This window comes from Toxotes jaculatrix, chromosome 11 (genome assembly GCF_017976425.1).
Source record: "Toxotes jaculatrix isolate fToxJac2 chromosome 11, fToxJac2.pri, whole genome shotgun sequence".
Classification (NCBI taxonomy): Eukaryota; Metazoa; Chordata; class Actinopteri; family Toxotidae; genus Toxotes; species Toxotes jaculatrix.
The window spans coordinates 11026779-11052658 of NC_054404.1; the positions used below are offsets into that span (position 1 = coordinate 11026779).

Genomic DNA, 25880 nt, shown 5'->3' on the forward strand with positions numbered 1-25880 from the left:
ATCGCCTGACTCACAGCTCCGGCCTACGGTCAAACCCACCCACCTTTTTCACTCATAGGTCCATGTCTGCCCTGTGGCATGTCTCAAAATAAGTTCTGTTATTCTGTTGATTGAAATGCCAGAACGTCCTCCTGAGATGCAGCAATAAAGTCATTTTAGATCTGTGTAAACACTGTGGGACATGAAGCGAAAAACACGCAGATGTGTAGAAGAAAACCTAAAAGGCCTTCTGATTTCAGCTCAGCAGACCTGTCAGAACTGCTGAGCAGCACCAAAGTCCAAAAAAAAAGCCCCTGAGTGTAACCCAGCCCAGCCTATTATCAGCAAGACATAATGGGTTTTCTCTCTGCAAAGACCTCTAGCTCAGCATAAATGAGACATAATTTCTTTTTGAACAGCTTGCCTGTGCCAAGGGTTGGGTCAAAAACAAAAAGGTGAAAGATGCCGGCAACATGTCCTCCAAATGCTCTGCTACTACACAGCCTCGTCACAACTATAAGCCAAAACACCGCCAAAAGCCTGTCTGTGTGGAATAAAACCCACTGTTGGAATTTGGGTAATCTTTGTGACATTCCTTTCATGTTTAATCACAGAGGAGACTATGTTGATTCTGAAAGCATTTTCATTGTGTGTTGAGAAAATTCAGTGATTAAATGGCACTATAATTTTTCTAAAGGTCACCAAGAGAAAAGAATCTAGTGTAGAGGAAAAGTGCACATAATCATAGGTCAGACCTAATAATGTGGATGTGACAGGTAGGTCTAACATTATGGGTTTAGCTCCCATTCATGCCACCGATTTTAAAAACATATCGCCTAATTGTACTTCAAGGCATTTTAGTGAAAGAAAAAATAAATAAATAAAATAAAATATATATATACACACACACACATATATATATATACCCACAACAGTTCACCTGAAATTGCTCTGCGACCTCTGCTCTGTGACCTTTGCTGGGTGTCATCCCTTGTTCTCGTTTCTAATCTATACAAAAGTGGCGGTAGCAAACGCAATAATCGTCACCATCGCTATCACTTGTTGGTGATTACAGGTCACTTTTGACCTGGGGTCACGTGCCAGAGACTTGAGGACAAATGGCTGCAAGTGTAGTCAGGACAGATAAAAATGGTAGAGAATTAAAGAGATGAAGACACAAGGTGAGTCAAGGGTGGAAGAAAAAGCTAGAACACCATGATTGGAGGAGAAGAAAGGAGAGGATGGGTGGAAAGAAAATAGCGCAGAACAAAGCGGCAAGAAAGAAAGAGCCTGTTAGAGGTGGGGTGGGGGGTGAGACAAGGAAAGAAGCTGTTTATTTCCATAACTTCATTGCACTGGTAAACATTTAGATGCTGGCATTTCCTCTACCTTGCGGGGTAATTAGAAAGCGGAGGAACATGTGTAAAATGGTAATGAAGTCCTCTTTCACAGTACAGCCTCCTGGCTGTGGTTCGCACATTCAGAGTGTAGATAAACCTGCCATCAGATATTAATCCTAAAGTGAAAAAATATACAAATTTTACACTAAAAAGATGTTGTTAGAGAACAACAGAATTAAATTGGACCAATAACACCAATGACCCCAGTGGAAGCAGTGAGGTCAGCCTCTCATTAGCCTGGATCTCAGGCCTTGATTAGATAGATGTATTGAGCAACATTACTGACAAGAGACCCTATACCGTTAGCAGTGCTAATTACAACTCAACTAAGGCTGCAACTAATGACTTCATCACTGATTTTCAATAATGCAAATTATCATTTATTCGATAAAAAGTAAAAAAAAAATGTGAGCTCAAGGTTACATCTTCAAAATGCAATTTCCAAATAAAAATTGAGACGTGATGTTGATCGACAGAGACAACTTGGCCCGATTGAACTGCAGCCTGCGTTGTTTGTTGTACAGAGACACTGCAACGTAATAAAACTCAACACAGACAACTCAAATAAAATGCGATCTACTCAAATGCCATCAATCACGCTGAAGCAGCTGATGAATTGATGGCTCCCTCTACACAGCAAGAAGGGAATAAAGTCTGACTGCGGTACAAAGAGAGGCAAAGGGGGAAGAGAGAGGGGTGGCAGTGTGCATCACAGAGTGACAGACACCGACACAGACAGAAAGACAGAGTGAGGAAGTGAGGAAGAAGGGTCCACCTCGTGGGAGATACTTCAGAGCAGTGGTCTTGACAAGAGTGTCAGGGTCATAACTCATTCTGTCTGTCCAATGTGGTTTATAGAGTGGGACAGAAACTGGTTGACAGAGAGGAGAGCAACCCCCCCCCCCCCCCCAACCCTCTTCAATAACACACACACTGGCCTATGTCCTAGGCTGCTGTACACAGAGCAAGCTGCTGACTAGGCACTTTGGGCCTGCTCAACTTCTCAACAAAAGGCTTGTTGTCTACCTCTCTCTTGCTCCCTCTTTCTATCACCCTCTTCTGTCTCTGTGGCATATCCCTTCTATTTAAGTGTGCAAAGAAACGAAACCACTCAATGGGGGGGGGGGGGGGGGGGGGGGGGGGCAGAAACATAATAAGTCAGGGAAAAGAGAAGGAAAGTTAAAAGGGATAGACGGTGAGTCAGAGAAAAAAGACAATAAAGCAAGGGACTGAGAAACCAAAGCAATGAGAAAATGAAGGAAAATGGATAGCAGCAGAAGAAGAAGAAGAAGACTGTGGACGTTGCATCCTGTCAGGGAGAACTGTGTTGCCCTCCTCTCAGAGTGTGTTTAAATCACTGTCACGGGCCCTTGAGTCTGAAAAGAGTGGGGGGATGTGCAGGTACATCTCCTCTACTGTTCTGTTCCTTCAGGTACAATGTTGTCCATGCAGCACAAGGGGACGAGGACCCAATCCGAGGCATGAAATCAGCTTGATTGCAGCTGCTTGGATTTATGAAATGACTTCAGTTCAGTTTGAGAACTTGTGCTGCAACATAACAAGGCCACAACTTCAATCATACTCACTACTCTGAGTGAATCTTCTCCACAGCAATTTAATCAGTTAGAAAATTTGCTAAAAAGAGTGAGCCACAGTCCCCCGGCACAATGATGGACAAAACAGGCTAAATAATGAATGATTTGTTTGTACGTTCTCAACAGCAAATGTGCTGGAATTTGCCAGCAAAACACTAATAATTTACAGAGCCCAAGCTTTAAACAGCCGAGCATTTGTGCGTGCATCTGTATGCTTTTCCTTTGGAGTTCGGATGATTTCATATGTGTGCGTGTATGGAGGCTCAGCTGGCAAAGGAGGCACATCTGAGAACAAGAGCAGGCAGGCAGCATGAGAGGAGGACGAGCTGAGAGCAGGTTGCTATCAGTGAGACTCATCACACACCCATATTCCCTCTCTTCACATGCCCTGTGACGTTCACAGACACGCCGGGGCTCTCAAGGTTTCATCCTTATGTGCTGTTTCCACCCGTCTCTTTGCCTTAAGGTACTCTGTGAGCAGCTTGTCTTCGGTCTCTCACAAGTGTGGTTAAAACGCAATAATCGCATCAGGCGAATCACAACACCAACGATAATAAAAAGCACATTTAAAAAAAACACACAACACAGTAAAAACAGAAGGAGCCAAGAGTGTGGCGGTTAATAGAGAGGACGGTGAAGGCATGATAAAGCACGTCTCACAGAGAGAGTTTACACCAGAGAGAGGGGAGCAGGGCCTAATCCTCTGTTGAATAACCACAGGCTGACTAGCCACGCTCACTACTGGTACTCACTCTCTCCTAGTACAGGGCAGGTCAACTCTGAGGCCCAGTGCTACAGCCTGGAAAGGTGTGTGATGAAAAGCCCAACTGCACATTGTCAAGTCCAGCCAGAGTTAAGGGACTAACAGGGGGTCCAATTTTGCAGCTCCTCACAGGTAAACAACTGTCAATGTGAGTGTTATTCTGCAGCCACAACACTCAATACAAGGAAGTAATAAAGCTTAAGGAGGCATTAGTGATCCAGTCAGCAGAGCAGCAAGACACCAACTCAGCATTACCTGCTAAGGTCTGCCTGCTGGTAGTAGACAGAGACAAGCTACAACTTGGCAGCTGTAAAGTATGGATCACACTGTGTATTTAAAATACAGTGTTTGAAATAAAGCTTCAGCTAAGTCAAAATGATGTCCAAGACAGGCTGTGGTGGCTGTTTTACACGTGGAATATGTCAAAGAGAAGCATTACTCTGCATCTCCTCCCCACATTTGGATCTCAAGGCTCATCCTGCATTCAGGCCCCGGAGGCATGACGCTGGTTGTGAGTAAGCCACTGGCTTCAGTCATTCAGACAAAGCAAAACAGGCAAAACTAGACAAGGCTTTTACACTTGGTTGCCCTTTGTCTCTGTGCAACAACAACCAAAACCGCTGAAGTGGAGGCAGTTGCTGTGAGGACAAAGCGCAAATCAAAATACTACAATGAATAAACTCTCTTTAAAAATGGAGCGTTGGTCTGGTGAAATCTGCATCTTGTTAGGAAAACAACGTGGTTTTCTCCCCAGATGGGAAGGTGGACTGATCGGCAACATGCTTTACGTTTGTCAGTGTGCATGGGTAGGCTGCACGCACACACCCATGTACAGGTCGATATGGGCACACATGTCACTGGTACACCAGTTGTCATGGAAACAAGTCGGGCTACCTAATGTACCTTAACCTTATCATGCCACTGATAACAAATTGAAGACTGTGTTGGATATGAGTGAATTGATCTTGCATTCGTTTTTTTTTTTTTTATCTTCACAGTACATAAATATCACACTTTATGTTAAGAAGAAATCATACACTGTACTTGGCCTAACCATCTACACCACAGATGTGAATTCTGATGTGTTGCAGTGACGGGGAGAGAGCCTTTTAGGTACAGGGTGGCTGAGAGTAATGACAGAATAGTCCATGGATGAATTAATGACAAGCTGTGCAGTAGATCTGCAGGCCATTGTGAATATCTAGTTGAAAGGAACAGGCTAGTGCGTTGGGTTTTGCACATTTAACAGAGCATAACGTTGCACTCTGTGAGCTCCGATTGCAAATGTGCAACCACGTTGCAAGCAACACTGTTACCTGCCCCTGCAACCTTCACACGAGCCTTTATTCTCATTTTATACAATTTGAAGCTGAAAAATAAATCGAGTTCCAAACCCGCTGTTGTGCACCTATCCACACACGGTCTTCTTACGCCGGACCACCCAGATAGTAGTCACGGTAAGGGCTATGCAGTGGCTGGTCCACTCGTTTTTACATTCAAGTGAAAGCCTATACATGAGTAGTTATGTCTCAGCTCTTACCGGTGGAGTGGTCCACAGGTCCACCGCCGTTGTTGCTGAACAGGGCAGTGTACAGGTCAGGGTATGCCTTCTCCAGGGCCACACACAGGTCGAGGAAATGGTCGCTCTCCTTGTTCATCAGCATCTTCAAAAGGTGGTCTACTTTCTCGGCGCTGGACGAGCAGTTCTGGTCCAGTTCGAACCTATCGAGTTGACTCAAGGTACCAGAAACTATCAGCAGCTCGATCACTCGGTCCGCATCTGTTATGGACTCCAATAAGTTCTGGTGGCACTGGTCTAGCAACTCTTTGTGCTTTTGCTCCATTGCTATCCGCTGTAGTTCCGTAGCTTCCCAGCTAACCCCGACGGCCAAGTGGATGTAATATCCTCACCGATCAAAAGTACCGAGCGATTACTGAACTCAACTTATCGCGGCTTGCAGAAGTTCGCCGGAGCCACCACGGCGTTAGGTTGCACGGGAGATCAATTTTTATAGCATATTGAAAAAGGCACAAGAAGCCATATTTGTTGCCCAAGGCTGTTGACTGCACTAAACAGCGATACATTTTTCCATCTTACTCGTGTGTGGCAGTTCAGGTCGTTTTTTGTTTCCCCTCAGAGTACGCTTTAGCCGAACACATTTTCCTCTTCTTCTGGATCATTTAATGCGCCCTTCGCCGACTCAACTGCTGGGAAAACTCACGTAACTCCGCCGCTGATCCCCACTTACACTGTATCCTCCGCCATGTCTGAGCAACTCAGCAGCTGCTGCCCGCTGTCAATCAACGGTCCGTTCAATGACCATATAAGGCGAAACGGGGCGGGATTTTCACCAAAAACACACCTATTTCTTCAATGGGCGTACACATCAGTCCGTAGTACGTCGAAAATCCCAGGCGAAAAAAAAATGAGAATGGAGAGAATTTGCATGAAAATTTGGGGAAATTTTAAAGAAAATATCGACGTAGAGGTAAAAGTCGGTAAACGGTGTCCTCCTGTTTAGAGTAAAGCAAACATCTACATTAACAAAACACAAAATGCACGTTTCTGTTGTCTATAGTGGTGGAATGTAACTAAGTACATCAGAGCTACTCCCAGTACAAAAAATAATTACAAATCTGAGATCTTTTTACTTCACAGGAGCATTTCCGTTTTATGCTATTTCTTCCACAGCATTTATTTGACAGTTTATGTGATATGTGATATGTGATATATGACGAGTCTATAACATATAACGATTGGATACAGAGCACTAGCTCCACCTCACCCAGCTACAACAGTCCAGTGCTAAATACAGAGTAATGCAACAGTAATGATTATCATACAATATAATTAATAATAGTATAACACTCACATACTTTTTATATACTATATCACCGCAGTGCATAAAATGAATTCTGTCAGCCCCAAATTGTTGATGAACCAAGTAATATTAATCTGTCATCATAATACACATTAAATCAGCAGAACCCAATCAACGGTTGTCCTCACTGACTACATTAGGTATTTTATTTAGGAAAAATGCTAATGCAGTGATAAAAATATAAGGTTTTTATTCAGTCCTTGCATAATACTGCCGCTGTAGCCACGGGCTTGTGCACCACATTTCTACACTACACGCTGCAACACTAAAACCAGTTTCAGCGTGCACTGTATCTGCGTGTTGGGTGAGATATAAGACAGCAGTGAGCCATATGTGAACATATAAGCAACACGTGCAGTGACAAATGATATATGTATTTGAGGAGGATTTGTGAAATACAATATGATGATGATGGATGCACTCCGCTTCCAGTCTACAGCTAAATAAAGATTGTTGGCACAGAGGCAGGCGTCTGCGGGCATACCTCTCAAACCGTGACCTTATTCATGCATGCACTGAATCTCATTGTGACATCTACTACTCTCTCTCTCTCTCTCTCTCTCTCTCCGCCTCTCGCTCCCTCTCTTTCTGTCTCTCTGCCATGCCTGGCTCCATAGCTTGTGTAACCATGTGCTATCCCTTCAGATGAAAAATTAATTACAATTCATTCATATCAAAGGGAAGCAGGTCCCCACTGCTGACACAGATTGGACGGTTGTGTCTGTACCCTACTTCTGAGGACACGCATTTGAATAGAGAAGACAGCCTGATGCTTTTTATCTTGGGGGTATGAATGAGTTTATTATTTAGACAACAGGGGTTGTGTTTCTAGCTGCCTGATAATTTACTGAAATATTATTAAACAGATTTGTTTATCAGACAGCCTGGATCAGGGCAGATAATAGCTTTATCTTTTATTGAAGAGACTGTCAAAAAGCATAGCCATCATTTATCCTGGCCAAATTGTCTCAAATTGAAAATTTTATGGATTTGTTTTTATTGACAGTCTGAATAGAGATCTAGTTAATGGAAAGGGCTGTCTGTGCTAAGGGTTTATTTTCCACTCACTCTTATTTACTGCATCTGTGTAATTCATTCTCAGCAATGGTGTATCCATTTTATCTCCATCCTATGGGAATGCACAAGGATGATAGTGTTCCCAAGGTGTTGAATGAATACAACAAGTTTGAAAAGGAGGCAGCGACAACACATTAGAGGAGAATAAGTTTCTTGGTGTCCTTCATCATCATACTAAGACACTTTTAATGTAAACCAGTATTTCACCACAATATCTGAGGCCCCAAAGCACTGTGAAATGATTCCCAAATGATTATATCACTTATAATAGACATTAAAATAGGCACTTTGTGGTTTTTAATTAACAGTGAATCACACAGCCTTCCGCTGGATGCCCGCAACAGATGGGAAGTTTCTGATGATGATGATATCAAAAGTACAATGTTGGCAGATCCATGCTGAAACACTTTGAAATTTCCTAATAAAATTCATCTAATGATGTCTAAATTATCTTTCCAAAACTAAATCTAATCACATCTAATCTTCATTAAAAGTCTAGTTATTGTAATCTAAACATTTATCTAGAGCCCTCGAGCCTTCTCTGCCATTTCTAGTCGATTTTAACATGATGTGATCAAAAATGATTCTTCCAGCATGGCTGTTACCCAGGGGTCCCCCAGGCCTCTGACAGCACTGCAGACATGCTAGACTTGTTTAATGTAGCCAAGGCAGCTTTATGGATGCCATCAATTCTACGTGCTCCCTCCTCCTCTCTTCACAGAGTTATTGATCGTAGTGCAGTTAACACACACACATACTACTGTAGCCAGCCGAGCGCAGAGCCACAGCTCTACAGACAAGTGTGTTCAACAGCAATTTAAGTGAAGCCAACAGGACTTAATAAGGCATGGAGAGCTTCATGTGCAGCCACACGTGGTGGCCTTACACCCCTCAAGGAAAGAAAAACTATGTATCTGTATTGACTGAGTAAAAAGCTGTGTATTAAAGAATCACCAATTTGTTTCTACCACTGATTGAGAGACTTAAACATATTCACTGTAGGATTATATGGCCTGTACACATTTAAACCATGATCATTGATCTATTACCATCATATGATGGTCCCTGTGAACTCTGCTTGTTGAAATCCAGACTTTTGGTGTAGTTGTTGGGGTTGGCATAAAGACTTCACTACCCTCTACTGGAAAGCTGAGGCTACTACCAAGTGCTATCAGTGTCAGAACCAGCACTTACAGACTCAAAGCTTGTGAGCCAGTGAGGGGATTGGATGGACGTTAGAGGGATTTTCAAATAATCATTTTGCATGTGATGAATCACAAATACTTCCACTGCACAAATACTTCCACTACATTGCGCATTATTACTATTACTATTTGTACAGACTGTTTCTTCCTCTAAGTACTTCTTTCTCTCTTATTTTAGTATTAAAAATTTGTTTTTTCTTGTTCAACTTTGTGTGTTAGGAGACTTGTCAGGCCAATTCATCTTTTTTGCACCTACAACACCACGTCAAATTCCTTGTATGTGTAACATACCTGGCAATAAAGTTTTTTTATTCTGATTCTGTGCATTCTCAATGTTTATTTTTTGAGAATCTTAAAGTCACCAACATTTTATGAAATGTAATCCTATGATTTTACATGGTCCAGTAAAAGGTACACGATAAACAAATTAAAGCATTGACCGCAAGTACAGCACAAGTATGATAAACAAAGAACTACAGGTGTAGACAAAATATAGGTGAGAAAACACAGTTGCAAACATTAACTTTGGTACTTAGCTGCTATGTACTCTATGTCTCATACTTTATTCAGCATTGCTGAACATTAGAAAACTAGCTGATAAACATTCCAGATATCATTAGATATCTGTTCATATTGGCATGATTGAAATAAAATATCTTAAAAATATATAGCTCTTAAAATTCAGAGGAAATCTATTGCATGGCCATGTATGGCAATGGCAATCTATTGTATGGCCATGTATATTCATCTCCAACAGTCAAAGTTATCACAAGTGAAAAAATATAAAACTTTTTTTTGTGTATTCTGTATATAGAAAAGAAACAGTATGCAACAATATGTATGAGGTTCTTACAACTGGGTAAACATTGCACTGAAAGCATTGGCGTGGCATGCAGGTTTGCGGTTTGTGTGTAGTGCGCATAGATAAGGCAGAAAACTGATATAGAGAAAATTTCTAAATTTAGTGGACATTGTTTCCAATTTAGTCACTGCCCCCACAGAGCTTCAATAGGAGTTTCTTGTAGTCTCCTGATGTGTCTCCCTGTCAATAAAAGAATTGCATCAACAAGTTATTCATGCATTGGTCTTATCATGTCTGCTTGTTGCTTATAAATTATCCACACTACTGTGAGGTTATTCCCTTTGTTTTAAATATAGTACACAGTATGATGAAGATACTTACAGAGATGTGTGTGTACAGCGACTTGCCGTAGTTTTTAACATACTCCTGGCGGATATCCAGCATGTCAACCTCAGAACGGGAGACCATGATCCGGATCAAGGTTTTGTCCTTGGTCCCAGCTCCCTGAACACATGCACACACACACACACACACACACACACACACACACACACACACACACACACACACACACACACAAGCATGCAAATGCACATGTACACACAATGAGGGTGATATAAATCAGATATTATTCTGAACTTATTTAATGATGAATAGAAAATTAGCATCCAAACACGATGTCTGCACTCACCTTCATGGCTTTGTAAAGCCTCTCAGCAAAGTAAGCAGGTGTGTTCTTAATACACTTCACTGAAACAGAGAAATTACTTACTTATTTCCAACACCGGCACAATGTACTAATTAATTCATACTTTATCTCTTTGTTTTTTTTAATACAAATAAAATCACTCTTGAGTGCAAGAGGAAATTTACAATATTTAGCACTACAAAATAAGAATGATGAAGACAGCAACATTTCATTTATGCGCGTATCTAAAAAGTGAACTATGTAAAACCAAGCTTTGCACACATCAAAAGAATATAAAAGAGGATGACAAATGTAAAGCAAACTTAAAGCTGGATTAATCAATATTTTTTTTAATTTAATGACTGTGTGTTGAAGGGGGGTCATTTGTAATAAAGAACCCACAGACAATTAATACAGCACAAAATGGCAGACAGAAAAACTAAACAAATAGCTGATGGAGAAAGTTCGACATCTTGCTAAAGGGCTAGATATTTCTCTTGGAAAGGGTGGAGACCACCACCTGAACTTATATTCATCAGGTAGCAAGAAACATGAACCCTGTGAGGTGATAATGTTGCTATGTGCCTGCTAGATATGCTGGCAACTCCTTTTATGTTAGCCAACAACAATAACTTTAACAAAGATGATATTAAATCAGAGCTGTGTTTGTTTCTGAGATTTCCTGCCCCCAAGTGGTCAAATATTGATTACTGCAGCTTCAAAGTGGGTGAAAACAATGTATATGGAAATGGACAAAACATTGTCCAGGAGAGTGAAATGAAACACAGTGTCAAAAACAATGGTAAACCTCCAACACTGCACCTCAAAATAAAGATGTATAGACTAGGTGTGCAAAACAAATGGAAGGAATTCAAATAAAACACATCTAAAACAGGTTACTGTACCATTACCCTGAGAAATGTTGGCAAAAAAGAAAAAAAAAAACAAAAAACAAAAAAACAAAGAGATTACACATGTAACAGGAACCCTACCTCAGTACTGCAGTATATTTCATTTTAACAGTGCGCTTTAGTTGTAATACCATATGTGATACCATGAGCATGGGAAAAGTTTAATGGTGAATGTTACATCAAGCATGTACTGCAGACAAGCCTTTATATTTGTCATTAACTAATTATGTGGAGCAAATTCTGACACTCAAAATAAATGGGTGTGGACCTTGAGACCAGACTTGAATACGTGTGTGTGTGTGTGTGTTTGTATTCTTACCCACTGCCAACATGCCACTCTCAAGGTCTCCAGACATCTCTCTGCCAATGCTCTTCTCAATATCTCTGCCACACATCTGCTGGTACTCAAGAAACACTATACACACAAGCATGTATCCACACACACACACACATAAACACGGACACCTTCAGTAATATAGCTAGCCAAGCACTAAATTTGTATTGTATTGAGTGTTGAACCTTATAATCTGATGGTTGTCAACATGTTGTCTTAAAGAATACCTGCTCTGAGATGGGGTTTGCTCCTGGCGCACAGAATAGCGTTGAATTTGGACTCATCTGTCCCCAGCTTGTTTTCTCCAGCAGCATACAGGGCCTTTTAGGAGAACACCAATGTGTGATTATTTGATATAATTATTAATTTAAGAACTACTAAGTTGCAAATACCTCGAACATTAATTTTGGATGAGAATGAAGCTGACTTTACCTGAGCATCTTGTTTAGCCAGAGAGATGTCAACAGTTTCTCGTTCGTCACGATTACCCTTCAAAGTACAGAGAAAAGCATTTCTAATTAAATCTGAAAGTAGTTGCTAAGAGACAGCAGGTATACAGGTAATTAATTTGTACCATATCTGTACCTGGGCGAGAGAGATCAGGAGCCTGCGGAAGTGGCCTGAGGTATCTCCACTAATGGCATCCTCCAGTGACTTCTTGTATTCTGAAAGGGCAAAAAAGGAATGACAATTTGTTTGTTTTGTCAAACAAAACAAAAAAAACAGGTCACAGAAATTAAGATTATCAAAAAAATCAGCACGGATACACTAGAAGCATTTCCAGCATGTACTGTAGGCAAGATGACCAGGACCTCACTTCCTGGCAAGGGAAACAAGGATACTCTTAATTTCCACAAAAGTATAAAAAATAAAATAGGAAAACAATGCCAAACAATTATTTAAATAAAATATAAAACTGAAGAATCTGTTTAAAAAATGTATAATACCTTTATGTATTTACAGTTACAAATACATGATATCTATGTCTCATTATTGACTAAAACGGGCAGGACTAAATATCTGAATTTATGTGTGACCGATTCCTCGCCATAACATCTGAATTTAGAAATTTTATGGTATTACCCATATCTAGATACGCTGAGCTTATCCACTAATGTAATAAAATCCATTCAGTACAGGCTTGTGATGCTGTGAGATAAAGGAGAACAGAGCAGTGGAGGACAGCAGTGCATTAAATACCCCGAGGCATCTCACCTTGTTTGTAGATGCGGTTTATCTCCCTGATTTCAGCATTGGAACGAGAAGACAAGATCTCAATCAGACAGGCTTCATCGGTTCCGGCTCCCTGTTAGGAAGACAAAACAATGGTAATCTGACAACATCATCCTCCCACCTCAGAGCAGCCAAAATTCTTCCTCCTTATTTTTTGTCTAGTGAATGATTCATTCAAATCTACAACTTATACAGTTTCTTATATAATTTTATTTCTTGTAAACATGCTTCTTTCTTTGTTTTTACAACATTTTCTGAACATTTACCTTTATGGCACTGTTGAGCTCAGAGGCATCAAACTCAGCTGGGCTCCTCAACATGGCCATGACCAGCTTCCTGAAGTCTCCAGACAGTTCTGAATGCAGATCCTTAATCAGATCCTAAAAATAGAAACATGCTTCGAATAACTCAAAATCGTCATTAACTGCTGCTGTGAAAAACTCACTGCATGCTCTGTGGCATAAGTGTAATGAGCTCTGAGGATATTCAATCCCCTCCATTTCACTGACAGCAGAAGCACCTGTTTCTGCTTGTCACTATTAAGCACTGCTAGATAATGCGCACTGAGCCACGTATGATTCTGTATCTGTAAATGGTCAGATGTGCTCCTAATGTTTTCACAGTAACAGTATATACAGTTAACAGTAAGCATGAACAGGACTGTTACCTTCCCATAGGAAGTTTTGTAAGCCCGGAGCAAAGGCACACGCTGGTTGTTGGAGCGACTCCCCAGTAAGTCGATAATGGCTTGCTCATCAGTTCCTGCACAGACAAGCCCACAATGTCAAATCACAAAGATCAAAAGACATGACTTAATTTCAGATTTAATATATTTAATTTATACTTGTATACTTGCTATGCTTTATGACAAAGAAAAACAAGGCTGATTAAGGTCTCTGCCCATACCCCTCACTCACCGAAGCCCTTCATGGCCTTCCTCAGGACCTCCACATCTTTGAGGGGGTCAGCTCCAGGGAAGTCCTTAATCGTTCCCCTGAATCCTCTCTGACATAACAATACAGCAAATTAAGCAATTGGGACAATGTTATTCCAACAAATACTTTATTCTCTTTTTGTTTTTACATTGTAAATGTTTAAATGTGTATGTCTAACACATCACAATACAGATGCATATTAAAAAGATTTTTTAAGCAATAATGTCAAAAAAGAGCATTTTCTGTGTTGCTCACATTGACAGGTGGAGCTACTGGCATGGCTCCTCCTCCATAGGCTGGCATGGATGGATTTGGTGACGGGACCTTTGGGTATTGTGGCATAGGTGCTGGTGCTCCTCCATAACCGGACATGGGAGGGTTAGGGGATGGTGCACCAGGGTACCCTGGCATAGGCTGGCCAGGCTGACCGGGGTAGCTCATCCCTGGGCCTTGGGGTTGGGGCATGGCCCCTCCTGGCTGTGGGTACAGGCCATATGACTGTTGGTTAGGGGAGGGGGCACCATACCCACCAGTCTGAGGGGGAAGTGGGTACCCCCCAGGGGCTTGGGTGTACAAGGATGGGTTTGGAGTAAAACACCCCATGCCTGCAGGGATCTGGGTGGCCTGTGATTTGGAAAGATTGGAATTCCATAATATGTGCACAGATCCTTGATAATTATTATATGCAAAACAAGCAAAGCTGGTCACACCTTTTTTGGATTAAAATTATTTTATTTTTATTTACTTAAAAATTATTTTAATTAATCTTATTTCAATTTACCATTATCTGCATCAATGTTTAACAAATTTTCAAGTGAGGATCCACTATTCTAGATCTACCTTCAGAGGAGAAACAGAAGTTGATGTTCCTGATGTTCTGAACCTCTACCATTTACATAATGTAGAAGTATCCAAACAAAGTGTGGCCGTGCTTTATTATAGAATGGAAACTGAGACATCTTATAACACAAATACAGAACAGACAAGACAATGAATCAGTAAAAAAAAGTGAGAGAAGTGTAAAAAAGAAAAAGGTTGCATGAGACTGATATGTTTTAGAAGCATGGATAAGAATGAAGTATATGATTATTTTTCTCATGCAAGAGAACTTGAAACAGAAGCTGAAAAAGAAAATGGCAGTGCGGAGGATTTTAGGATGACGACTTTGGAAAAGTCTTACCGTGGAGCGATAGGATGTGATATTCCATTAATGGCTGTATAATTCATTCTAACTGCAATATTCAACGCAATAATCTGATGATGTTGAATTACACATGTATTAAGAATTTTCTGGGTGCAGGTGAAGGTGATTTTTTTTAAGATAAACTTACCATGCCAGGGTTGTACCCAGGGTTGGACAAGGGGTCAAGACCAATGGAGGGATAACCACCAGCAGGGCCACCACCCCAGCTGCCTGGAGAAGATGACAAACACAAAACTGTTCAAGAACGGGATCTATCATGCTAATAAATGCTTGAAAGAACTGAAAATATTAGACTGAGACAGGAACGACCCCTCTTCCTGGTACTTACGGTTTCTCATTTCTCAAGTAGTTAACAGACAGGTGAAAGGAGTGCTGGACAGAGAATGGAAGTACTATGTGAAGGGTATACTGTGGGACTTGTTTCTCTTAGCAACAGCAGAGGTTTGTTTGTTTCTATGGGAGAAAGATTCCACTCTGTTAACTATGAGTCTCATGATTCCAGTTTCCTAAAAACACAACATAACTGACTCACCTTTTCTGACAGGCACCAGACTATTTTGATCACAACACTGTGTTTTACATCAATTAAATTTTTCCCCAAGTACAATTAAATGGTCTAATGGGATACTCATGTTGCTCTGTGGTGTGTGCTAGATGTGAAAGTAAGTAGTTTTGCTAACATTTTATACCATAACAACTTGACAAGCTTATTGCACATCAGTTTATTTCTCTGAAATTTGTTTTGTAGTGCTTTTGCTTCTTAGTTGTCAGAGATCAGTTAATGCAGATTTGAAGGAATAGTTTGGCAGTATCTTCATATTTGCCATACCAGACATGAGAGAGGTGTCAATATCAGACTCTTGTCAAAAGAGAACACACGTTTCCGAAAAAAAGGCCAATTATTTGTTTTGCAGTGTTGCATGATTGCTTACCCGGTGGAGGTGCCTGTGGATAGCCTCCTGCCTGTGGCGGATAGCCACCGGCCTGTGGAGGGTAGCTGCCAGGTTGAGGAGGATAGCCTCCTGTCTGGGGAGGGTAAGCTCCAGGCTGAGGTGGGTACGCTCCAGGCTGAGGTGGGTAAGCACCGGGCTGAGGTGGGTATCCGCCTGCCTGTGGTGGGTATCCGCCTGCCTGAGGAGGATATCCGCCTGCCTGAGGAGGATATCCGCCCGCCTGAGGAGGGTATCCAGGGTAGCTCATGGCTATAAACAGAAAGAAAAACTGTCAATCAAAGGACTGCCAAACATGGCCTATTACTAATACAATGTTCATCTTGAACAGCCACAAAAATGCACTTCCAAATCCAACTGCCAATTAATTACGAATTAAAAGAAAGAACACTATACTGTTAATGGCACCCATCAAGTATACAGAATGTATTGGCATGGCAACAAGAGAATTAAAAACACACTGAGCTGTAAACCTACCCCTTCTCATCTTTTCCCACTGGAAAGATTTATTCACTGTATATTTATATACAGTGAATGTATATGTACGATTTGAAACGTCTGGCTCAGACTTATTATTAGTTATTATATAATCTGTTGATGTATTGGAGCAGCATATATAATATTAATCTGCTTTATAGGTCAAGGGCATTGACTCAGTGTTGTGCCTTTTAAATACACCTATAGGCAAATATCTACAGGCCTATCACACTGATACTCCTGGTTTAATTTTTTTCCTTATATGAAGGGAGTAATCTTTTCACCACAGCCTGTTTCTGAATGGAGCAAAGTCAGCGTCACTGTCACTGCAATCTAATGAAGGGCAAACTCTTCATTCCAGGGCTGCTGAATCACAGGCATTTTTAGGCGAGTGGTGAGGAAACTTTCGTTTTTGTTTAGCTTAGTATGAGAAGCCTTTGCTCCAATAGGCCTTCTTGTTCCATGGTAAAAGTGACTTCAGGGGACATAAATGGAACAGTCTTCTCCAGTTTGCATTTTATGGACAAAGAAAAAAACGTGGCTGCCTTTGAATAAGCACACAGGGCGGGGGAGCTACCCTGAGAAATACAGAAGTCAAATCATATGAGATAGAAGAATTTACATTCAGTGAATGCAGGAATAATTTATCGGCTACTTTCATGTTTTGTAGAAGGGGGAGAAAGTGCAATCACAATGACTCAGGAGAAAAACACTCTCAACCTCTAATACATTTCCTCCCCATGCCCTGATGCATCATTGCAACTGCTGTCTCAGTTGCAATGATGCTGAGTGTGAGAAGTGTAAAGAAAATCTTAAACCATTGTAACAAACGCGGTCAGAACAAAGGTGGTTTGTCTGCTGCAGGGTTAAAAAGTTCATGCTCAGACATATCACATTTAACTGCTGTTCATGTGTGAACACATCACAGCTAAACGTTGTTCACACGTCAAACTGAGACCTGACAAAGCCACGGCACAACATCGTTTGCTAAGGGGGTTGGGGGTGCTAATAAAGATATTTATCCTTGTAGGGTTACAAATGAAGGAAAAGAACAGAAACAAAAAGAAAAAGTTGATTATTATAAGACAATTACAACCTCCTAAAGTAACAAAACAGTTACGGTTGCTTTTGGGTAATGCTAACATCCTAAGGTTAGATGTGCCAGTTCAGTTCTTAAACGTACAGAGTGCAAAAGCGACCAGATACTAATCAATCAGTGAGTACACTGAAGTTACACCGATAGTTTAACACTATGTTAACATTTCATGCTAATCAACGGTAAACAAACATTTAGCTTAAACCGAAAAGTTTTAAGCCAAACGAAAGTCTGGTTCTGAACAGTGTGAAATTCAACGCCGTCTCTGGCCAGTACGAATCTTCTGTAGGAGAATGTCAAGCAGCTGAGTTTCTGTCCAACCCAAGTTACATAGTGCGGCGAGATTAGTCTTGTCAACTAAGCCCAGGCCTAAGCCGTATTTTAGCCTGCTAGCTAACCACATATGAACGAGCAAAATTTCCGCTGTAAACTGGAACTAGAACCTAGACTACCATGTCGTAGCCTTAAATAGTTTAGCTAAACGAACTTCTATGAATCTTAACGATGTTGGCAAGCTATCGACAGCGTCGACAAGAGGAGAGTAAGGTCACACCGTGAAACGACCAAACACAGAGACCAATCTATCCAGCTACAACTTACAACTGTGTGCTAATGTATCAATTATTATTACAGCTCGGCCTGTTTGAGTTAGTTGTTCGGTAGTTGTTTTTTTTTTTGCACTTACTTTGCTCAGCCCGCAGTTTCTTCCTGGAGGACTTGCTTCCTTGGTCAGTCGCAGTATTGACTGTAATAAACTCATGTGGGTGGAGACCCATAGTTTCCATTTAAAGAACCCACCCATATATCTGTCCGTCACAGATCAGTGGCAGACCAGATACTCTCGCGCTCAACCGTGTGACAGCAGCCTTAAAAAAAATCCACGTATAGATTCATCAGTATTAGTGACACGGTGGAAAATGTGACACACCGACGTCACCTAATGTTTCACAATGGGTCTATTTATTTGACAGGTGTGTTGCCAAAAACAAACAATATCATGTCCAGGTAAACGGAAATATAAATACCGCCCACTTAAACCACCGGGTTAATTTTATATACAGACACACTTACTAATCATTAACAATCTGATTAGAGTATGAAGTGTAGGAATTACTAAAGAGTTTACTACATTACCGTATAATTTTACAGTGACCATTATAATTATTTCAATTATATTTATTATAACTTTTAGATAATCTGTAAATGTACAATGTAAATGAAATGATTTTTGACACTAGAATAAAGCACAGTGTGTTTTTCCCATAGTATGACTGTTTATGTCTATATATATATTTTTTTACTGCCATGTGATGATGATCAACAACAGGGAAGTGATACTTGAAGAAGGCAACACACCTTGATCATGTTAGGAGTGCCACAACTTTAATGTATGTGTGAAGGACATTTGCCACAAGAGGGAGCTCTTTTGAAGCTTTCTCCATGTCACGTTGCCTTCACGTTGAGTTAGAAGCTGGGACACAGTGCCCCTGAGAGAGGTCTGGGGACTGATTTTATTCGTTGATTAACCGATTTAATTTTTGATTGATTGCTGTTTTCTAATTATGTTTATTTGTAATCTACAGTTATTACAGCTTTTTCCTTGTTGCACGTATGAGGAAACATTTTTTTTCAGACGGCTCAATACATTGGTGGCAGCATTTTGAATTTAAACAGCTAAACGTCCGAGACTGTTGACTTAGGCCTTTACTACATTAACATAAGTCACAGGGACACTCCTAACATTAATTAGTTAAGCGCAACTACTCACCTCTGTACCTGAATAAACACAACGCCTATCTATAACACCCCACCCCTTCCCCCTCCTTTTCACACATACACCACATGTCAACACTTACAGACAAAATAAATGTTACAACCGAGTAAGTCTTCCTGTGGCTCATAGATGCAGTAGTCAGTTATTTGGTTTAATTTAGTGACTGATGTGGCAGAATATTTATTGTGGTGAAGCCTGAGCTATTGGGTTGAACCATTTGTCTCATGAAGTTGGCTATGAATGAATATTCATACAAACCAGGCGCTGATTGGCCTACGTCCTCGGTGACGCAGAGTCGTCCTCATTACATATTCAAAGGGCCTCTCAGTGTCCGCTGCAATAAAGGCAGATAGCGGACCATGGGGAGCAGGGGAAAAGTTTTTATACTGACATGTTAGCGCAATGACTTTTGAGAAACATCTAACTGGGACGAGGCTCCCGGCGTGAGGAGGACAGGGCCCTTTTACGGGAAGGAAAAAATAAAGGAGCTCTTGCCATCTGCCGGGGTACGGGAACGAAAAGCAAGACGGCAAAAGAGTTGAGACCAGTCCAAGAATCAGCGGTGGAAACTCCGGTTTAGCCAATTGAATTGAAAGATGAGCTTGTTGTCTGCTATAGACACGAGTGCCTCCGTGTACCAGCCTGCGCAACTTCTCAACTGGGTCTATCTCTCCTTACAAGACCCTCACCAGACCAGCGCCTTTGACGCGTTCAGACCCGAACCCAACTCTTCCCACCCGGATCTCAGCTTCAGCAAGACTCCCGGAGCGGCGGACTTGAGCTCTTCCCTGAACTCCAACTATCTCAACAACTTCTTTCAGCTGCAGCGGAATGAGGTGAAAAATAGTTTGCCGCACATATATTTCGGATATTACAGATTGAGGTTGAATTAGCCACAGCGAGAAACAGCGTTGTTTGATCTGTTGACTGTTGCACGTCTGTGCAGCAAATGTTTTAGCATGGACAGCATGGGCTATTCTGGTAGGATATACATAACCGCCATGATATTTCTAATATGAATCATAAGTTCAAATACTCTTATTAAAGCAGCATTTTAGGTTGTTAACCTTTTGAATATTTTGTTGACAAACTCTTTCTAAACAATATTTCAAAACATTTGATAACAGTATATAAAAGTTTATAGGGTCACACCATTAATATAAATTTATTAATGAGGACCTCATTTATACTCCAACTGCGGCAATATTATATAATTACAGTTTCATTTGGGTAAGTTTATTAAAGTGTAATTAAGTTAGGATCTTATTACATAGTTTAATAGCTAAAAATCACAACAAGGTTAATGACAATTCAATTCCCTTTCCTTATAATTAAATAATTTAGTTTTAGTTAAGATTAGTCTGCTTTCAGCGTACTGGTAAGTTATAGTTCAAATTAAAGGTGAAACTGCTGTGCAAAAATATATTTTAATCAGATGTGCCTCTGATCCGAGACATAAAGGTGGACAGATTCAAAGAGAGTCCCCTGCACGCCTCTGCCTGGAGAGAGCAGGCCACTGCAGCCTCTTGCTGAGCTCTGCTGTCTCCGACTTCCTCAAATAGACCAGGTTGTGCAAACAAAGTCAATCCTTGTTTACATATTGTCTATTTTTGTAGCTCAGTGTAATTTTAGGGACAAACATGCTGATAATGTGTGCAGGGTGCAAACCTGATACTGCAAACCATACTGTGCAAAAAGGACCCTACCACCACACCCCACAACCGCACCAACTCACATACATACATGCAGCACACACAGAAAAATAATCACATACTGTGGCCAAAATGGCAGTGTAAAGCTTCCCAGTGTGTTTAGTACACTGCAGTTGAGCTTCTTAGATCTATGTTACCATGATGCTATGTATTGGAAACTCTAAGAAACACTACTAGTAGATGGATGTTGTATTCACCATCTAGCGCCAGTGTCCATTATTATGGTGGTAACCATAGAGGTCTTTTGAAGTCATTTAACATGAAACAGTCCTCTAAAAAATTGGGTGTGCACATTATACATTACATGCAATTGTGTAATGCCATTCAATCCACATGAGTCCAAAGTGCTTCAAACGGAGGGAACACACATACAGTCTGGAAACGGTTTAAGGGGTGGGGGGGCATTTTGCAACTTACTGTACCGGCTAAGCCAAGTAAAATAAACCACTGCAGGGATCTGATGATGAGATGAGTAATGCAAAATGTGGTTGTTTTTGCAGTGAAGGATCACACAACAGTCTACTTGAAGTGAAACCGTGATAAATTAATGAATTTCTTGTTGATTGGGAACTTATATTGTGACACAAGTCAAGTATGCTTACCACAGTCTCATCTGCTGATAGCTTTGTTTAAATGTTTGTTACTTTTCTCCCTCATTATCTAGTTCTAGGCCAAGAAGACAAATACTTTAACATGATTTTTTTTTTTTTTTTTTTGGATTAATCTAACCCCACAGTAATTTCCTGTGGAATTTATCCTGCCTCAGATAAGTCACTTTTAAAGTTTCCACCAGACACCACAGCTCTGGTTTAAACATATCAGTGTGTGATTGCTCCCTGCCGTGTGACACCCCATCCCTGGACCTGTGAAAACAGTCACTGATCTGCTGCAGTTGTCCCCCTCACTTGGACGCACAGTGACTGGTAGTGATACCAGTTTAGTCCTCATTGTGTTGGCCAACGCGCACATACACATCCATCACCACACACATAAGCACACACAGAACCTTCTGCTGAGTCAGTCAGTCAGTCAGTCTGTCAGGCAGTCACTCACTCACTCACTGACAGACACACAAAATAAACAAACAGTCTCACTCCACCATTAGCAGATGTGTGTGAAATCTGTTTCCTTTGGGCTGACAGTGGGAGATTTTAGGCCAGACTGAAGAAATGTGAGGAGCATAAACTGAGCAAGGTTTCCTGTTTTATATTTGTTAAAATAATTTAACAATCTGCACTAAGACTTAAGTTTTGCAAATACACAAACACGTACATTTCCGCAAGGAGGGGTAATACATAACACAGTACTACACAGAGCTAAAATGCACGGCAGATGGAAAACTTGAGAAGCTACAGAGCCGTAATGCTTGATTTACGATGACTACATGTAATAAATGAACATGAGTCTTAAAGCTGGAGCTGGTTAGCAAGACAATCTTACAGCCTGCAGATAAAGCTTTGGCTTGTGGTGCTAGCCAGGTTGCCAAGTCTTAAGGTTTCTGTGCTGTGCAACATTTAACATCAACACTAACATTATTTCCCAGACACAAACCTGATGAGGAAGAGTTTATCAGTGGATTTCATCATGCCTGTGCACTCAGTGAGGCTTTTACGTGCGAGTGGTGTTCCAAACTGTTATTAGTACAGTTAAAATATTAAATGTTAAGGCAGATGACTAGTTAGAGTTGTTTAGTTAGAAAATTGTCTAGCAGCATCATTTCACCCTAAGGTCAGCTCTTGTCAGTCGTTTCTGGATTGTATTTTGAACAGAGGAAGACATGAATGAGAAGGGAAACTGCAGGCAATGCTTTCCCGTGTTATTAATATTCAGAGTGCATCTTCCATGAATTCACTGGGCCCTGTGGCATGCAACACTGCGTTCTGTGGCTCCGAGCAGACTACAAACACTGACCATGGCTAGTTTACCACCAACAGTGCATGGTGGCATTGCTGATGTTCCACAGGCTGACGAGGGAACATGCCTCCCATCTTGTTTACAATGAGTCATCCTCTGTAAAGTCCTGTCTTTCTCTGTGGACATGCTCAGTACTTTTCCAGCTCATGAGCACAGCTGGGCCTCTCGCCAGATGTTCTGAATTTAATGAGAGAAATGATCTTGGAGGGGTTTTTTTTCTTCATCCTTTTGCGCAACAGAAAATAGGACATAGTATAGTTCACATAAAGGAAATCGATGATTAATCTTAGCATTTTTAGACCTCAAAACCAAAAATGAACTATGTCTGTGATACTGTCTTTTATGCTGTAACGTTGTCTGGCATAATGTATGTCCACAAGTCTCACGAACTCTGACAGTTGGGAATTGTCTGTGAATTGAAAGCGTCCCAAGAGTGTTGTTCATCTTATGTACAAAAGATGATGCTTGACAAACTTTAGCATTAGAGTCTGAAGAGTTATATGTGAAAATTGAACCTTGTCTGATATTGTTTATATTTTATAGGCCTTAAACAACAACGTGTACAAGAATGTGTCACCTTACGGCTCCCTGAACAACATCGTGGATGGACTCAACTCCCTGACGGACCATTTCTCAGACCTTTCCCTTTCTTCAGAGCCAAGAAAACCCAACAAAAGACCCCCGCCCAACTACTTGTGCCACCTGTGCTTCAACAAGGGCCATTACATCAAAGACTGCCCTCAGGTGAGACTTGTAATACGCATATATTACATAATCTGGGCTTCAAATAACACAAATAGTGTATAACATCATAAAAATCCCTATCGGTGGGTTATCGTACATACCTTTCGATTGTTTAATCACAAATCTTATGTTTTGAATTGTAGTAACTGTTTGACTTTAGACTTCTTCAGTGTCTTTTCATTTGGTACATATAAACCAATGATGGCACTGAAAGTTGTGCTTGCTTCAGCCAATGCCTCTCTGTCTTTCTCTCCCTCTCTCTCTCTCTTTGGCTCTGGTCTGACCTACTTGTTAAACAGGCTGGCCTCTGTCTTCTGTAGTCATGTGTGTGAGTGTGTGTTTATGTGTGCTAGTGTTCATCTTAACTGCCACAGCATTACACTACATGAAACCATCTGTTACAACCCTGATAAATAAAACTTGTTGGACTAGGTCAAGAGTCAAAGGTGAAACTGTCTGGCTTAGTACTGGATCATCATGTTGTTTTCAAGAAACAGCCATCTTTTCTGACATGTAGCTGAAGATATTATATTAATCCCCAAAGTTACAGCTGCATTCCTCTGCCTTCCAGTTTTCCGCTGATTCAGTGTTTGATGATGCAGCTTTATTTTTCTTGTTTTTGTGCGGTACAATGGTAAATTCACCATGAGATCCAGCATGGAGGTTACAGCACACTGATGTGTGACTAATGGGATCCCAGCTATTGTCATGTCTTGAAATCCAAACTGATCTTGGAAAGCACCAGAATTTTAGGTTTTATATAATCCTTGCTAGAAATGAGATCTGGGCAGAAATGTCTTGTTTAAGGAAAAGGCCCTGGTTGGAAGGCTGTTGATGCAAGTGTTCAATCACTCAACATCTAAATGAGAGAAAAACTTGTGCTTATGAGGTACAAATATTGTGTTCATGAAGTGATATCTTGTGGAGTTTGTGGAGTTGTTGAAGAAGGAGTTGGAGTTTAAAATTGCTGTGGTGGATCTGTCATTGTGGCGTTATATATCTCCATGCTCTCTCTGTCTCTCCTTTGACTCTCCAATGTTTCTTCTCTCCCTTTCCCTGGGTGAGGTGCAACAGCCTAACCCCAGCCCTGAGTTTCTTTTGCATGGAATGGTAATGAGGAGCAGATGTGAGATTAAAATGCTTTGACTTGCTTTATGACATATGATGACTGGTCTCGAGAGGTCTGTAAAAGACCTGTGTACTGATGAAATATCTCCTGGACAGCTCCAGACTCCAATGTGTGGGAATTAGATCATCTGCTGACAACTCCAACGGGAATTTTGGGTCGTAGTATAACCTGCTACATGTAACTTTTCCTTTATGTAATGCTGTAGTTGTTGATTTGGGCATTGATCAAATGATACTGACACTCAACACTGAAGCAGGTGTAAATTAAGCAATACATAATCTAGTATATTTATTATCTTTTCTAAATGACTGCATTTCTAAAACCATATGTTGTACACATTTTAACTGATCATCTTTACTCTGCCATTTTAAAGGAAAAGACTGAAATGTTGCTGTTTCAAACAAAACCCCTTTGACGGCAGAAGCTGTGAAATCAATCTTGTTGTAGATGTAAGCATTCAGGGGTGGACCTCAAAATCACACTCAGCCGTCTTCTGGTTTATATTTCAGCTGTTCGTTAAACTGCCAACAGTAACTCAAAAAACAGCAAAGTCTCCGAACGGCCTCCGCACCTACACAGTTCAACACCATCTCAGTTATTTAGGTCTCTCCTGGGTTTTTTTTCTCCATAAATTTACCTTCCATTTGTGCTACATCACTTACACTATTGCCCAGTCACCTGTCATTGCATGCCTAGCCAAGGATAGCTCAGGCTGACTTAACCAGCTGAAGACCCAAATAACAGATGTGACACATATCTTGCAATAGAAACATGAGTTTTTCATGGCAAGAGTATTCAACTTACTTATTAGCCAACATTTGTGTCATTTTCCAAACAATATTTTCTTGTCCTACATTATCCTTACACTGTTTCACAAGGGGCAGTGATCAGCTCTCTGCCCAGGGAGTTTCTGGTATCTGCCTGCCCTGGAATGCACTTGAGGATGAATGCGTCCCTACTAATAGTTTGTCCTGTCTAACGTTTTTTTTTGCCAATGAAAACAGAGGCTCCTGCTTCACAGAGCACTACTAAGTTTGTCATCCTGGTCCAACACAGAGCATCACATTCTGATGACA

At 40.9% G+C, this 25880-nt stretch overlaps 3 protein-coding genes across 6 annotated transcripts in view; 1 reads left to right on the forward strand and 2 right to left on the reverse strand.

The window, feature by feature from the left end:
• The window catches only part of dlg5a (discs, large homolog 5a (Drosophila)), a 34494-nt gene extending 28504 nt beyond the window's left edge, over window positions 1-5990 (reverse strand). For all 3 annotated transcript variants that reach the window (XM_041049876.1, XM_041049875.1, XM_041049874.1), the window contains exon 1: window positions 5278-5990. In XM_041049876.1, the coding sequence (XP_040905810.1) occupies window positions 5278-5581 (304 nt within the window). In that variant the 5' untranslated portion in view covers window positions 5582-5990. The remainder of the gene's footprint in view (window positions 1-5277) is intronic.
• A 3228-nt stretch (window positions 5991-9218) lies between these two features.
• Window positions 9219-18421, reverse strand: anxa11a (annexin A11a). Of its 2 annotated transcripts, none has more exons than XM_041049872.1 (15): window positions 18217-18421; window positions 15941-16210; window positions 15136-15218; window positions 14060-14428; window positions 13787-13874; window positions 13537-13631; window positions 13136-13249; window positions 12852-12942; window positions 12222-12301; window positions 12069-12125; window positions 11864-11957; window positions 11622-11717; window positions 10395-10453; window positions 10085-10207; window positions 9219-9943 (listed from the first exon to the last, which is right to left on the reverse strand). In XM_041049872.1, the coding sequence occupies exons 1-15, from the start codon at window positions 18314-18316 to the stop codon at window positions 9884-9886; spliced, it is 1779 nt and encodes a 592-aa protein (XP_040905806.1). In that variant the 5' UTR covers window positions 18317-18421; the 3' UTR covers window positions 9219-9883. The 2 variants fall into 2 exon arrangements, with proteins under 2 accessions (XP_040905806.1, XP_040905807.1); XM_041049873.1 differs by having other exon boundaries at window positions 14060-14281; window positions 18217-18415.
• Window positions 18422-19653: 1232 nt separating this feature from the next.
• The window catches only part of zcchc24 (zinc finger, CCHC domain containing 24), a 32719-nt gene continuing 26492 nt past the window's right edge, over window positions 19654-25880 (forward strand). The window contains exons 1-2 of the mRNA XM_041049821.1: window positions 19654-20141; window positions 23475-23675. Coding sequence (XP_040905755.1) covers window positions 19902-20141; window positions 23475-23675 — 441 coding nt within the window. The 5' untranslated portion in view covers window positions 19654-19901. The remainder of the gene's footprint in view (window positions 20142-23474; window positions 23676-25880) is intronic.